Consider the following 16,732-nt stretch of genomic DNA (forward strand, 5'->3'; position numbering starts at 1 on the left):
TGAGGCTGTGTGTGAGAGGGCACTTGCGGGAGGAGGAGGAGAGATGGCTACTGGCTCTGTGACAGGGAGTCACGCTTCAGGAACCTGCAAGAGAGGGGAGGAGAAAAGCGACACAAAAGCGTCCTACAAAGGAACAGACCCGACCACAGCTGGAAGGAAGGCAAACCTTTGAATCAGGTCCTTGAAATACAAGCTGCAGGAAGCTAGAACATTTTGGTGGACTTCAAACTCTCTGCCTTCAACAACAATTTTCAGGTCTGTAAACGCTTTCGCTCTGCGCTGCTGGTTCAATTCCTTCAACATTTCTGCAGAACAGAGAAGACAGACAGGGCCAGGTTCCCATTAAGAGTTTTTTTTTTTTTAATTAAATTTTTTTTCAAGAAGTAGAGAAATAGGAAAATACTTGATACTGTTTCTTGGCAAGACTGGCTCAACACTGACAGTCAAAAGAAGTCACAAACAGTGCGTAACAAGCAGCAACTGGGAGGGGCTACACAACCAAAGGAATAACAACTTTCCAAAGCAAAAAAACAAATGCGATAAAAAAAATCAAACCCAGAAATCGAAAGGTTGCGGGGAAGAGATCCCCATACTCCCGATTGGAAACATAGAGAATACATTATCACAGACAACTAAAAACCATCATATAGCTACGGAACAAGTTCTCCAAATGCCAATGAGTGCCGATGTATTGGATACCAAGTAAAGCATGGCATTGTGATGTAAGATGGGCTGGATATGGTCCAAAGGAATAAAAACCACAGAACCTGCAAAAACAGCGTCCCTTCTGTTAGACATTCACAGTCATGGCGTGGGGCGAGATTCTTGGGGAGGGGCCCTGAGAAAGGAGGGGTGGAGTGGAGCCTGGCAAGCACTTCCTCCATCTTACACATCGTCCTCCGTCCTCCGATGGTGGAAGCAAGCAAGGGAGGGATCTGTACCTCCCCACAGGCCTGGGTCATTCTCTCAAGACCCCCACCCTCACCTGGGGCATCAGCATGGGAGAGCCTAGCTTGCAACCCCAGCAGGTCCCAGGAAATGGCCTCTGGGGCCCTCCCACTCTGATGCATACCTACCTTGTGGCCTGGTGTCTTGGCCACCTGGGGCTGGCACAGAGCATGTCCCAGGCCTTTGAGCTCTGAACCTGGGGATGTCAGAAGTTTCGTCAGACCCACCTCAAGGCTCAGAAGGGGGAAGGAGGAGAGCCTGCCAGTTACTCTGCTTAGTTTATACAAACTCTTTCATTTGCAAAAGTTAGGGCCTTCAGAGGACCAAGGCTCCCACCAGCCTTGCCCTGCCTGCCTGCCCCCTGGACTCCCTAGACAGAGCCTGCCCTTAGCATTGCTGGTAGCTGGACATCAGAGGCCCAGACCCTTGGACCAGATGACCTAGACGGTTGTTAGGCAGAGTTGTGTCCTTTAGCAGGTGAATGTGAGCGCCCCACCCTCCAAGCCCCCCACCATCACCCCTGAGCCCTCTAGATCTATGTTGAACCCTGGCTAGTGTTCTAGAATTACCCTCCAGCGTGCACTGCTCCAGCCTGATCCTTCATCTCTGTCCACAAGAAGCCAGGATCAGCTGCCTGCCAAGCCGCCCTCCAGAGCCCAGCTCTGCCTCAGACACCTGGATGTTTGTGGACAAGCCCCTGCGCTCCCAGAGCCTCTGTTTCTACATTTGTAAACTGGCGATGGAGGCTCCTGTTCTAGTCCCAGAGTGTGATGACGATCAAATGCTCAGGCTCAGGGATGGGCAAGGGCTTGTGGGCTTTGAGGTCAGCCAGGCCCTTCTTTTCGAGGACACTCTGGGTTCCAGTTCTGGCTCTGGCTCCGCTGAAGACCAAGGAAGATGGTGAGAAGGGTGGTCCTGGAGAACACCCCACATCCGGGGACTGAGGTGTGCAGGCCTCCCTCTGGGAGCCACGGGCAATGCCGAATCACTGACCCCACTCAGCCCACATCAGGCTGAGCTGCGGTCGCAGCAGGGCACCTGCAGGACTGTGTGGGGGGTGCTGGCTGGGGCCTCCAGAAGGCCCCCCGCGGGTGCACTCAGAGCAAGGGAGACCAGCAGGGCACAAAGTGCCAGGTGGAAGGCCTAGAGGGCACGTGTGGGGCAGATGCAGAGAAACAAGGGCTGTGGGAGCCCGCTGGGGTGCGACGGGTGGGCAGGCGGAGCCAGATCTCAAGAGCTTTGTGAGGGAGCTCAGGCTTAATTCCGTGGGCACCAGGGAGCCCCCAGGGATTCTGTGCAGGGGAGGGAAGAGGTGAGACTCAGATTTCAGACAAATCACTCTGGCCTCCACATTAGAGGCAGGCCCAGCAGAGACCGGCTGAGGCCAGAGGCCACATGGGAGTCAGGAAAGCACCTGAGGAGAACTGGGCCCCAGAGGCGGACCTGAGGGAGAACCTGAACTCTGCCTCCTCTCAGCTGTGTGACCTTGGGAACGTTAATTGATGTCCCCAAAGCCCCGGCTTCCTCCTCTGTTGAAGGTTTAAACAAGCTAGCCCCCGGTAGGCTGTTAGCCGTGCCTGGCTCGTGGTGAGCCCTCAGCTGGTAGGAGGCTCGATGTTACTGTTGGTGGTGGTGACCGCTCCAGAATCCAAGTGAGAACTGACAGAGGCCTGAGCTACAACGGTCACAGGACAGAGAGACAAGCACTTAGGCTGTGGGTGCTCCGGCCCTCAGTGAGGGAGGGACGATGGAGCTGGAGGGAGGTGAGAGGACCACTGCTGGGTTTCTGGAGGGATGTCAGGAAGCGAGGGGATGATGAGTTTGGTTTTGGGGTTAGGGCTGGGGCCTGTGAGACACTCGGGGGCGAGGTGCAGGAGGGAGGTGGTGGGGACCTGCAGCATGAGCCCATGGCTGGGCGTGCACAGGACTCAGGGAGAGCCCGCAGGGTCGAGCTGGGTTAAGGCTGAACTGCTATGTCATACATCAGCTCCAAAAAGAGCCACCAGCTGAATTCATTCCCAAACCATGAGCCAGGGGGATGATGTCACCTTTTTGAGTAAAGTCGTGTGGGAGGAACAAGAGTTCTAGGCTGGAATTCCAAAGACCTGGGTCCTGGTTCTCCTTCCAGCTTTGCCACTAATTGGCCATGTGACCCTGGGCAAGCCGCCCAGCTCTCTGCGCTCAATTCCCTCTGCACCAAGGGCACCAGCTCTGTGGCCCCCTGGCTGTCACGCTGCAGCAGTGATGGATGCGGTCCCACATACATGCCTGCTGAGTTAACCACGCTCAGGGGGCCAGGGAAACACAGCAATGTACAAAATGCCACTCCTCTGGGCCCAAAGCATTCTGATTGTTTTGGAAGATTTTACTTCAACCAAGGTCCCAGCAATGATCATACCCCAGCCCTAGCCCCAGAGGCAATGCTTGCTGCCCTGGGAATTCTGGCTGGATCTGGGAGGTGCTTGGAGATCCAGGTCATCGTTGTAACTATAGGCGCTTTCTACTCTCACTTTCTGGAAATCTGGATTTACTAGCTGGGCAGGATTACTCAGTTTCAGAAGAATTTTTCAATTTATGAAAGTGATCACCAGGGGATTCCTTTTCACAGCAGGGCCCCAAGCGCATTCAAAGTATTGATCAGTCGGTGCATGCTTATGGCTGCCAGCTGAGTGCCCAGTCGGCGTGGCATTTCTGGAAGTCATGACCCAGGATCTATGGCAGGAAGCCAGCACAAGCTGCCCTCCTGCCCACCCCCTGTCTTGGCAAAGGACAATCCCTTAATGTCTGAGGGGCTTGGAGGATGGTGGGTCCCTGGGGCAGTCTTCCAAGCAGCGGTGCAGGTGCCCAGGTTGCACACTCTGCAGGCCTCCAGGAAGAGCCTGGCCAGGCTGGGTCTCCATGCTGAACTCTGGCAGCACCTCAGCATAATGCAGAATTTGGCTGCTTTAGGCTTGTGGAGGAGGGGATGGCCTAGAGACCCTTTGGGCCTCTCCAGGGAGAGGTGCAGTGGGGCCTGGTGAATGACAGGTCTGCCAGCCTGAGCCTTGGCAGGGCTGGGCTCTGCCTGACCAAGTAGGAGCAAAGCCTTGCCCTCAGGGTCCCTCCCTGTTAGCTGGCATCAGGGAATTGTTTTCTGGTCTCTGAGCGGGATGCCCCACCTGTGCCTGTGTGACGCCACACCCTTGCCTCACCCATACAAGTGGCTGCCCTGTGCCCTTGAGTTTGTCCCTCAGAGGGGAGCTCCCCTCTGCTGACACCTGGCAGAAAGCACTTGCCCACCCATTCACCAGGCCACCTGCCTGACTCCTCTCCAACCCTCCCTGCACCAAGTGCCACCCCTTTACCGCCTAGAATCTCCGCATCCTTTCCCTTCTGGCCTCATTCACGTGGGTGCTCCATCCTTCTTCACTTGAGTCACTGCGGCAGCCTCAGAGGATGTCTCCCTGTTTCTGGCTGTCCCCTTCCAAGCCACTCCAAGTGGCAACCCAGCCATCATTCCTGCTTAACTAAACCCTTCCCGGCTGATGCCCCTCCCCCCACTGCCCAGCTCCTCCACCCCCCAGCTGGGCCCTTCAGTCCCCATGGAAGCCTCACCACACCCCAGGCCAGTTCCCCTTCAAGCCTTCACTCACCTCTCTGCCCCTCTGCCCTCATCTTTCTGCCTCTCTTCTTCTGGCTAATTACCACTTTATCTTGCAATCCCAGTTAAGGTGTTATTTTTGTCCCAGGCCTCTTTGCCTCTTTCCCTTCTTCCTCCCGCATCCCCCATAGCATCCCGTGCTTACTTCTTTAGAGCACACTACGTGCTGTAATTATTTATTTACATGTATATCTCCTGCACTAGACTCTGTTTTATTCATATTTTTATCTTCAATACTTAGCACAGGCCTGCCATGTAAATAGCTGATGTGGTAGATGGCAAAAATTCTTTGCAGCCCCTCTCATCAGGGGGAGGTCATCCCCCCCCACCCCTTGAACCTTGACTGGCCTGTGACTTACATTGGACCATAGAATGTGGTCAAAAGGACATAGTGTGAGTGTGAGTGTGAGCCACAGCCTCCGGAAGCTTCGCTTGCTTTTGCTCACTCTCTTGGGACCCTTGCCAGCACCACCATATGAACAAGCCTGGGCTGGTCTGTCAGTGGATGAGAGACCAGTAGGGCAAAGATGAGCCATCCAGATGAGCCATTTACACCAGCCAGCCCCCGCCAATATCAGCTGAGCCTGACCCAGATCAGTGGAGCCGAACCCAAATTGCAAACCAGAATCATAATCTAAATAAGTGGTTCTTGTTTTAAGCCACTAAACCTTAGAATTGCTTGTTATGTAGCAAGAGCCAACTGGTTTAGAAGGCATGAATAAATGATGGACTCAAGTGCTCAGAGAACTTTTTTTGTGTCAGTTTCTCCTGTGCTGGTTCCATTTGAAGTTAATTCTTTTTGTCTTTTAATTGTGGTAAAATTTACCATCTTAACCATTTTTAAGCGCTCAGTAGTGTTAAGCACATTTACAGTGTTGTGTAATCAATCTCCAGAACTCTTCATCTTGCGAAACTGAAACTCTATACCCATTAAACAACAACTTCCCATTCCTCTCTCCTCCCCCAGCTCCTGGCAACCACCATTCTACTTTCTGCCTCTATGAATTTGATGACTCTAGGTATCATATAAGTGCGATCATACTATTTGTCTTTTTGTGGCTGGCTTATTTAACTTAGCGTGATGTCCTCAAGGTTCATCCATGTTGTAGCATGTGTCAGAATTTCCCTCCTTTTTAAGGCTGACTATTAGCCCATTGCATGTATGTACCCCATTTGGTTTATCCATTCCTTCGTCAATGGACACTTGGGTTGCTTCTGCTTTTTTGGCTGTTGTGAATAGTGCTGCAATGAGACTAACTGTTAACACCCACTTATGGACATCTTTAAATACCGCCTCAGACTCCATTGTATGCGGTCAGGGTAACCTGGCTTTGTGGACCCAGCAGCAAACGGCATCAGAGGGAAAGGGGACACTAGAGCGGACTGCCTGGGGCTGGAGGATTTGTTTAGAGGAGAGTGAGGCCACAAACAGAACCAAGACTGGAGATGAAGTTGCAGCCAAACTTCTGCATATTTTTCACCAAACGACACAAGTTATTTGTCAGAGACTAATGGGCTCGTTCCAGCTGGACTAGAAGGGCTGTCTGAGGAGGTAATAAAGAGGAAGCGATGTCAAATATTAAAAGGCAACGAATTTCAGTGGCTTTGCAGCAGAGAAGTCCATTAAATCAGAGCCCTGAGAAAGGTTGTGCAGCCAAATAATTTTTTTCAGAGCTCAAGTAGGAACCCAGCTAAGTGATAAATGCTCCCGATTCCATTGGTATTTATGACACATATTTGATAAAGGACCGGAAAAAATTATAAACTCAGAGCAGTTGTGAAATATACTGAGAAAGCCCAGCGAAGACTGTGTCATGCACGCCCAGAGGATAATTCATCTGGGAGCGGAGGAGCCCGACGTGAGTAGACACCGTGGGGACAAACGGTGGCTTTACATGAGCAGAGTCTCCTGCAGCTGCTATTCGGCTGGGCCACAGCAGTCAGGGAGCCCTCCGAGCAGATGGGCTCCCAAGGTGAATGCTGCCCTTCCTTCTCCTTCACTCCCTAACTACCCAGAGATACACATCTCTCCCCTTCTCCTTTTCCAAAGAAGAACTGGGCGCAGAATTGCCCTTGAGGGCCAGCTGGGCTCCAGCTTCCAGGTAAGACCGAGTCAAGCCACCTGTGGACCACACATCCAGCCTAAGTCAGGGGGGCGGGGCCTCTACTGGGAAGTCAGCCCAGCCCCAGCCCCACAGCCCCACGCCCAGGCAACAGGGTCCTGTAGACAAGGAAGCGTGAAAGACTCTGACCTCTTGTCTGACTTAGAGTTTTAGTGAGGAAACCTTCTGGTATGTTGTACAAATGGAAATTCCTGCCATTTATCTGAAAGGGAACAAAAGCCCTAAGAACAGCCATCACCTCTCATCAGCCTGCTTTTTCTAAGTTGTCCAACACTGAGTGGCAAGACCTATTTCTTAAGCTGTGGGAATTTGGCACCAAAGGGCTGTGCACTCGTGGGTGCTCAATATGCATTTGCTGAGCAGAACCACAGATTACCTTCCAGTCAGAACATTCTCTTGCTCTCTAAGATGATATAAGAGTCATTTAAATTTTTCTCCCTAAAAAACTTTGAAACCCTCATAAAACAAACAGAAACATCCCCTTCTCTTCCCCTGGGTTTGTGCCCCTGTCTCTTCATTCCAAGGATTGATTAGAGGCAGCTGCCAGCCTGGGCCTGGGGACAGCATGCTTGGGAGACCGAGATCAAGCCACAGAATCACGATGCCTCCCCTGTGACCTTGAGTAAGGGCGCTTTCCTCATCTGGAGGCCCACTCAGTCAAGGAATGCCTGATCCCTTGTTCCCAACCCCCTCATCACTGGCTCTCAGAGGCTTCTCTGATCTGTTCTTACATTTGTTCATAGCTTCCTCTTCTATTCATGTCCCCATATACCCCTCAACCCTCTCTCTAAGTCATGCCCGTTATGTCTTGTTCCTTTACTTTGGTTGTTTCTCATTCTGCCTCTTTGGCCAAGTCTTTCCACACTTGTTTCTTAGGGTCCCATCCATCCCTTAGGCCTCAGCTTAACTCCATCCTATAAGAATTCTTACTGAGGCCCCCTGGTCACAGACCTCTCCTGTGGTCCCAGAAGACTTTCTTGGTGCTTCAATCGCAGCAGAGATCCCTGGTTGCCTAATTCCAGAGGAATGTCTGTCAGTCTGTCTCCTTTCCAGGCTGTGATCTCCTGGAGGGATTGTTTCTCTGGCCCCTTGTGCTGCTGGCACCGTGTTTTGCACAAAAATTCCTTTCTGATTGGAATTCAGGGTGGGTTATAGACCAGAGGCACACATGTTCTCGGTGGTAAAAATAGCTTCCCCAAAACATGGTCCAACAGAACTATTTGAAATGTCATTGTTGTGGAATCAGAGAGGAAAAATGCAAAAATCAAGCCCCCTCTAGCTTCAGGAGATGTCAGTATTAATAACAACTGTAATGATCCCACAATTTGTATGGCAATCTATGGCTGCTAAAGCATGGTTATGTTCACTGTCCACGTCCTCCTTGGGGAGGGATTTATCTATTCTATTCAGCTCCAATGCCTTTGAAGAGCCCTGAATGGCCCTCCTGGGAAAGACTGACCACCCTAACAGCTCTACTGAGCAGCCTGGAGCCCTCTGGGCAACTCTACAGAACAGGGGCCTTCACATGCAGTGGCCAGAGAGAGGCAGCCCTCTCAACTCTCCAGGTTCCCAGATGCCCGAATGGTAAGTTCTGTCCCTACACAAGCAGGTAATGGGTCACCTCCATTGACAGCTCTTGTCTTGTGGCCTCAGAGTAGACATCAAAGGGAATGGCCTTTTGTTTGTGGAGAGATGGGGGAGGGCAGAGGGCAGAGTGTTAGGACCCCAGCACCAGTCCAAGGAGCCTGGCCAGAGCTGGGCTCTGAAGACTTGGGGGGAGAATCCACTTCCAGGTTCATTCTGGTTACAAGTGGCAGAATTAAGTTCCATGCACTTGTAGGACTGAAGTCACAGGGTGGTCACTGTTGAGGTTGAGGCAGACCCTTGGCTGAGTAGGGGAGGCTACTGGGCAAGCCTTGAGGCTGCAGTTGAAGAGAAGTGCCCTGGTTAGGTCGACATGAGCAGTTTCTAGTCCTTTCTGCCCCCAGTAAAGAAGCTTCCACCTGGCTCCTTCCCCTGATTCAAGGATGGAGGCTGAGGGGGTGATGGGAATGCTCAGAGCAGGAGAGGATGAAGATGTCGTGGGGGGTCAGAGCTAGAGACTTTGGGAGAAGGCCATAGCTTAGGAAAGCTGAGTGAGAAATGAGGTCAAGACCAATGTGCAGAGAGCTCTGCAGAGAGCTGGACTCTAGGGGGACATGCTGGAGTCGGAGAGGGCCAATGTGCAATGAATTAATCATCCAGGTGAGTCAAGTCAGAACCCTGAAGAGCTCTGTGGGGACCAGATGCCTGAAGATGGGGTTCACAGGGGCCAAGTGGGAAGCCAAAGCAGATGGGCTGGGAGCAGCCAGGGGATCAGGGGTTTTGTAGAGAAGGTGGCTCTACAGATCCTCTGTGAGGCGGAAGCCCCCTCCAGGGGCTAGAACTTGGCACCAGTGAGGCAGATGCCCTGAGGGGCCTTGGTCCTCAGGATGGGGGGGAGGGGGAGGATGAGACTGGTGTCTGGCACCAAGGAAGGAGTTCAATCTGATGTCTGAGGTGAGGGTAGGGAGCTCGCTCCTCCCTCTGTGCTCTCATAATGCTCTGTGCCTCTGTGAAACTGGGTTCTGCCTATAGCATATTTAGGGACACTGCTTCTTTTCCATTGGAGTGTAGAAAAGGTGGGGGTGGTTCTTGGCTAGAGGGACTAGAGTCAAGAGCCCACGACAGATTGTTGGGGCCAAGTGAGTGAGCCACGTTCAGCACCTTGGAGAGCTCTGAGCGCCCAGGGGTCAGGGCAGAAAGCAGAGAGGGCTCTAGAGAGGTTAGGGGGTGCCCTGGAGCAGGCGACTGAGCCCACAGCTGAATGAGGCTGAGGCGTGGACATCCCCTTTCAGAGGCAGACTCTGGGAACTTCAGACATTAGTGTCTGTTGGCCTACTTGTTTATTCATTAAACAGATGTTTGTCTCCTGTGTGCTGGGCACTGGGTGGGGTCCCCGGGACATATGTGAATGGACATGTTTGCAGACCTGAGGAGCCCACAGCTTAAGAGGGGACACACTAAATAACTGTGACGTCGAGTGAGAAGAGTTTTGGTGGGGCAAGCTTCGGGCAGGACGCGCAGAGGAGGGACCGCCAGCTGTCGGTGGAGCACAGGGAGACTTCTGTGGGCTGTGGTGGGGGGATGGATAAGGAAACAGTGGAAAGATAAGCAGGAGCTCACCAGCTGGGCCGAGGGGCAAAGTGTGAACCACATGGATATGTATGTGTGTGTGTGAGTGTGGAGTGTGTGTAAGTTTGTGGGCACAAACATACGGCATGTGTGAGCGTGTGATGTGTGTATGAGCACGGATGAATGCATGTATGTATGTGTACAAACATATGTGTGTGTAGGTGTGTATTTGAGCATGTGGTGTGAGAGCACCATATTGGCCATATTGGATGTGAAAGAAATAAACCCACCCGTGGTCTTTATCTCTCAGGAGACTGGGGGCCCATGGTGGATTTTATAAGAGAGGGTGAGAGAGTCAGATTTGTCTTTTACACTCAAAAAGGCTGCTCAGAATCAACCTTGAGCAGTGTCACCCCGCATATACAGGTTGATCCCCCTCACACTACACTTCTTCACACACCATCAGGCACTCCCTTCTTCTAGACTGCCCCTCTGCTATTCCAACCCATTCGGATGCCCCTCCTCTGAATTTCCCAGGTACACAGTCAACCAGCCCATTTGTCAGGTGCCTTCAAGGTGTTGGGCACTGGGCTGAGAGCTGGGGTGGGGGTGGGAGCTGCAGAGGAGAGGGGACAATAGATGAGCAAGACAGTCCCCTCCCCAAGGGATGGTGCAGTTCAGTGGGGACACAAGGTGCCCACAGTGAGAAACTGGACAAGAGCTACATAAACAGCCAGTGGTTGTGTTAAAGGCCTTCTAAGGAGGGAGAGATGGGTGGCCAGGGAGGGAGGGGCTGGGGTGGGATGACCAGGAAATGCAAGGGGTGCAGGGGAATGGCTAGCTATATCATCAGTGGAGAACCAAATGCACGTGAGCAGGGGTATTATTCTTAATATACTAGCTCATAGCCTCATATACACTTACTGAGGACCTACTATGTGCCAGGCCATGGACTATGAATATGAAACCAGTTTCCATCTTCAAGGAGCTCACAGTCAGATGGGGAGGGAGATGCCGCAGTGGACATAAGTCAGTTTGGTTGCTTGGCATTGGAATCCCCTTTCTATTGGCAAGAACTCCAAGATGGATAGGGAACTGGGCCCTGTCACTGTGGGAGTGGAGCAGAGGTGGTTTGCTGGCAGTTGGCCTGTAGCCTTGAGACCTGGGCTCGGCTGGTCTGATGCTCGTGCCCTGGACTTTGAAGTTCCAGGGAGGGGTGCAGGGCCAGCTGGCAATGACTACGGTGGCTACAGTGAACTGGCTGATTGCTCAGTGGCACTTGAGCACCCGGGGGAGACAATGCCAGTGTAGGGTCCCAAGCAGACTGTCCTGTGGCGGATCTGCCTGCACTGCCTCTGTTCCTGCTCCAATTCCCAGCCCAATTCTCAGCCTCAGATAAATACCTGTTCTGCTTGCCTCTGTCTGCGGTTGGCATCCCAGGACCCTGAGTGGTAGAGACACACGAATGCATCTGTGTTACACTGTGTTATATGCAGCGTGGTAAAAACTACTCGCAGCAAGCCTGCCCAGGGTGCTGGGGAGCATGGAGTGCAGGTGGATGAGGGAAGGCCCCTGGGGCTGGGGGACTTGGCTTGGTCTTGGGAGGTGACTTGTTAAAGTAGACAGGAGGGCATTTTTGTTAGCGGTCTGCCTGTGCACAGGCCTGGAGTCACGCATTAGACCACTGCAGGGGCAGTGGGCAGTGGAGTAGGGCTGGAGTGAGGGGGTGGGGGTGGCAGGACTGAGGCTGGAGTGTAGGCAAGGGTCCCCATGACATGCATGATAAGCTGTGTTAGGAACCTATAGATTGCAGCCTGGGAGGAAAATATAGAAAAGTCACCCAGGTTGCCTGGGGTACAGAGGGGTGGGACAGATGGAGGGCAAATGTCTGGAGACAGTGAGACCCTGCCCCTAGGGGCTGCCGCTGTTAGGCAGGTAAGTGGTGAGGACAAGGCCTGGCCTAGAGCCTGGAGGATGGTGGAAGGGGCTCTGAGCTCTGATAGGGAAGCTGAACCACAGGACTTCGAGAGTCCACGTAGGGCTGGGGGTGAGTGGAGGATTTTCTGAGCACCATCCCAGACTTCGGTGACCTAGCGTCACCCACCTCTGGGCTGGGCCTGGGGCATGGCATTCAGAAACCAGGCATGGTTGCTGCCTCTCTTCTCTTCAGCATTGCTGGATGTGCTCCTCAAACAGATGGAGCCTTGCCTCTTAGGCTGTGAGTACAGGGCCCTCCTGTGATGAGGGGCCACCAGCCTGCACTCCGTCCTTGGCTCTGCTACCATTCCACAGTTTTCTATTTTACCATTCGTTAGTTTAGGAGCAAGACGTCCGATTTCCAAACACACATGAGAACCTATAGCTGGTCCCTGCCAGAGAATTTGAATAAAGATGTAGGCTGAGTGGAGCAGTACTGTGCGTGCCCCCAGATAGGCATAAACTCTAGACATCTTCACCCGGAAGACAGAGCTCTCCACTAAGGCTGATGGGGAGCTGACGGCGGCCACCACACCCTCCAACACAGCCCAGCCCCCAGGCGGCAAAGACAGGGCTGCAGATGCAGAGCCTGAAAATGCACCATCATGCACGTCTGGTTTCTTCATCTGGGACAAAAGCGGGGCGTGCTCACAAGCCCCCATTCCTGGCCTGCGGGCAGCTCGGGGCAAGGGAGGCCCATAGGGAACCCTGCTTCCCTCCTTCGCTGCCCTGGATTCCAGAGGGGCTGGGCTGTTCAGGCTCGACTGGCCACCGTGATCATCCCCTGTCCTCTTTCCACCCAGAGGCCTTGGCTGACCTGCCTCCCACCCTGGGTCCTGGGAAGCCTGGTGAGACAGCTGTGTGGGTATGAGAAGGGGCTGGCTGGGGAAGAGGCCAAGTGAGGGGTCCCAGGGCTCTGTACCCAACCCTGCAGACCCAAGAGGAGGGCGTGCTTTGGAAATAGAAGAGCAAAGACCCAGATAGGAAATGATATTTCAAATAAGAGACGAAGAGCCCAACAAGCAGACACAACCCCAAAGCCTAAATTCTCCTGTGTGGGGGAGGAGGTGGGGACAGGCAGGAGAGCGATACAAGGAGGGGGAAACATGGCCCCCTCCCTCCCACCTGCTTTAGCAAAAGCCAGTATTTCCCAAGAATTCTGAGAGCCACGGTGCCAGCAAATAAATCAATAGTTTTAAAGGATTTGCAAGAATTAGTGAACCGGAGCTGGGAGTACAATCGGTTCAGTTACCCAGGTAAAGAGAGAAATGAATCGGAAACCCCAGACGCCAGGGGCTAATGGCAGCTCAGAGCAGCACGAACCACATCACAGGAGAAGAGAACGTGCAGCCCGAGAGGACTTGGGGTGAGGAGCGACCCGCCGTGTGTGTCCCTGCGTGCATTTGTGGGGGCTGGGGACCCCTCTCCGCCCACTTGTGCCCTCTACAGTCTCCAGGAGGGGGTGTCTCTCCGTGGCCATCTGCCCCTGGGTCTCCATCTGTGCCCACCTCTACAGCCCGGCCTGGCCCCGGTCAGGTCCGGGGCAATACATCACCCCCTGACATTTCAGGGGGAGGCAAAAGCCTGGGCATCATTTCAGTTTTTCATGTTGCTAACAGTCTTTAATGACCATGCAAGTGATCCCTACAATCATTCCAGGAAATTAGAAAATAAGCAAAAAAGAAGAAAGTGGGATTGTCCACTCTGGCAATCAGGCACCAGCTGCAGGTTCTGGCAGAGTCAGAGGGTCAGGTTTGACTTAGAGTGCCTGGGCCAGCCCACGTGTCACACCCCAGGGGAAACCACAGTCACCAGGGAGGAGCCAACTCCTGGTCCTGCCTCAGGTGGGCCCACTCTCAGTGCCTCGTCTACCAGCCATGATGTCTTGCACATCTGCCTTGCCCATCACACTGGCTGGCAGGGTCCTGGGTGGGCACCAGCCTGTGGAGGAGGTACCCCAGGCCTGGCCCCAGGAGGCCCTGGAAGGGTCAACAGGGTGGGGTCTCCTGACATCCTCCCTTCCCATCCTCCTCCAACTCCACCTCCTGTCTGCCAGCTCAGGCCTCTCCCCGCCAATCCCTCCCTCCTTGGTATGTGATCTCTGCCTACTGAATTCTGTGTCTGGTGGGTAGAGATGCTGCCTTGCACTCCCTGAATTCCTAGAGCCAGGCGCAGCCTCTGGTACCCATGGGAATGGGTCCCGGGTGGCCCACAGATGCTGGGCTCCAAGTGATGACATAGGCATCCAAGACCCTGATGCAGGAAGGACAGGCCTGTTTGGGCACACGGGCCTGTGATCCTTGACCTTCTGGACTGATTTCCCCGACACAGGACCTTTCACACTGTTCCCATTATTTCAGCTGAGCTGCTGGCTTTAATGACACCCCTCTCCGCCTGGTCACTTCCCCACAGGTATTTAGCCTGACAGTCAGTTTTTCTTGAGAAGCTGAACCTATTAGACTCTATAATAAAGCCAGAGTACTGTTTTCACAAGCTCTCATTGGAAGTAATTACCCATGGGGAGCTGTCCTGCACGGGTGGGGCCGGGCCTGTGTCTCGGCTGCAGCCCTGGGTTCTAGGGACCCTCTGCTCTGGGCAGGCTGGACAGGAAGGTGGGGGCTGGTACCCCGGCACCCACCACTGTGCTCAGAGGCTGAATGAGGGTGGCAGACACAATAGCTGAGAAACTGAGCCCTACCCTTTGCCCCCACAGGCTGTGTCCAGCATGGGCCACCCGACATGAATGGAGCACTGCTGTGTGCAGCGGGGGAGGCGACTGAAGTGACCCCACCATCTGGCTTTCTTGGCACGATGTGCAGTTAGACACTCACTGGGTGGTGATGACCGTGGAGGGACGTGAAGAGTGTGGTGAGAACGCAGAGGGACAGCTCCCAGGCTGCTCTTTGCACAGGCCGTTCCCTTCGTCTGGAATACCCTCCCCTTCCTCATCCAGAAAAGGCCCACCCATCCTGTAAGACCAGGTTCAAATGCCACCCTCTGGTCCCCCTGCGCTGGGCTCGCTACTCTGGCATGGTTACTTCCTCACCTGTCAGGCCCTTGGGCTGTGGGTTTCTCCAGGGCAGGACGCCCAGCAAGGAGCACCAGGGGGGTGCAGGAAAGGGTTTGCCAACTGAGTGAGTGGCTTTGACCAAAAGGGAAAAGAAAGCAGAGTCCCTTTGGGACTTAGGGGTGTTGAGACACTGGGGCCTGGCCACGTGGGAGGTTCCTGACCAGCTGGGTCTGCAGCCCCTGTGAAGACACAGAGTCTGACAGGGAGTCCTCCTTAGCTCCAGCGACAGCCTCCAGCCCGGTGCTGGGCCTGACTCGGGAGCTGTCCCTGCCGCCTGTGGGCTGGCCTTCCTGCCCAGCTCTGCCTGGGTGGTGAATAATGGTGTCCATTTGGTGCCACAGCTCCTTTCAGGAATAGAAGCCATCCCCAGGCTCCCTTGAGCTTCTCCAACTCTACTGCAGTAGCCCAGGCTGGCTCCCTCTTGGGGTGAGTGTTGCCTCTGGTGTGTGGAGGTGAGGGGTCCTCAATGGGATGGTAGGGTCTGCGTGGATAGCTACGGCCCCGACCCTAGGGGGCTGCAACCAGACCCTGGAGCAGACTGTGGAGAAGGCTTTCCCCAGTACAGGGGACCTGGGCTTGGGAGAGTCTGCAAAACAAGCCATGGGGCTCCCTGAGGCCACAGGAATCACCCCATATGTCCCAGCAAAGGTGGATCCAGGAGAGGAGTGGGCTGGGCCACCCTGGCTGCCATCAGAAGCTGTTCCCTCAGCTCCCATCTGCTCCCTCTGCCTCCTGGAGGTTCTGGAACCAGCACTTCCTTCCTTGACCTCTGTAGGCCAAGGTCTGGCTGTGCCTGTCTCCTGTTAGCATGACCTGTATCCATGCCCTGAGCAGCACTGATTAACGTGGTACATATGAACGGCAGGAGGAGACAGGAGCTTTCCATTTCTCTGGTAGGGGCTGGGGAGGGAACATAATGGACTTTGATCACTGCTCAGAAAAGCTCGCAAAAGCAGAGCCTGGATCTGACTGGTCTCTGTACCCCAGTGCCTGGCATAGCTTCTGGCCTGAACAGGTCTCAGGTAAGGTTTGAATGAGTGATAGAGGGAATGAATGAGTGCTTGCTGGACTGGAGAAGGTGTGGAACAGGAAGCAGTGAGCTGGGTGTTGAAGGACAGGATTTGAGCTGACAGCTATGGAGGAAGGGCCGCCCCGAGAGTGCATGGCACAAGCAGAGGCATAGAAGCAGGAACGTGTACCGAGGGACCAGGGACTCTAGAGTCCGGGCCAGCGAGGTGGGTGGACAGGTGGAATGATGGCATCAAGCAGGGAGAGTGAGAGGCTGCAGAGGAACCCTGGGAAACAACCAGGGGGGTCGTTAGGCACTTCCAGCTCTCCAGCATCCTCTTCCCCCAGGCAGCACCCACGAGGAAGGAGAAAGCCTGCAAGCCCCAGCACTTGGCTCTCTCCCAGCCTGGAGAGAGGAGCAGAGGGAGACGGGAGGGCTGGGTGGGTTTGCTCCAGAACACATGGTCTCCCCCTCACAGGTACCCACTTCCTAGGCATCTGGGCAGTGATGGATCATCAGTCCGGAAGTGAGCTGGAAGGAGAAACGACCATGTGCCTCAGCTACAACAGACCCCAGGCCTGCTCTGGAGCCCTCACTACTCCTAGGGCTGACTGGAGTCCAGGGCCACCTGGGTGGCAGGGCCAGGAGGAGCAGCCAGGGGTCCAGATGCTTTAGTTCTGCATGGGATGACATTGTACAATGATGGTGATGATGAGGAAGAGCATGGAGACCTTCTACTGAGAGCCCACTGTGTGCTGGTGTGGCCTTCACATACCTCAAATAGCTTCACATACCTCACTGCACTGAAGTTT

General features: G+C 54.1%; 1 protein-coding gene across 4 annotated transcripts in view; it reads right to left on the minus strand.

Annotated features, from left to right (window-relative positions):
* The window catches only part of KLHL29 (kelch like family member 29), a 311,959-nt gene that overhangs the window by 23,123 nt on the left and 272,104 nt on the right, over positions 1-16,732 (minus strand). For all 4 annotated transcript variants that reach the window (XM_046660074.1, XM_046660075.1, XM_046660076.1 and 1 more), the window contains exon 6: positions 167-305. In XM_046660074.1, coding sequence (XP_046516030.1) covers positions 167-305 — 139 coding nt within the window. The remainder of the gene's footprint in view (positions 1-166; positions 306-16,732) is intronic.

The sequence above is a fragment of the Equus quagga genome, chromosome 5 (assembly GCF_021613505.1).
Source record: "Equus quagga isolate Etosha38 chromosome 5, UCLA_HA_Equagga_1.0, whole genome shotgun sequence".
NCBI lineage: Eukaryota > Metazoa > Chordata > Mammalia > Perissodactyla > Equidae > Equus > Equus quagga.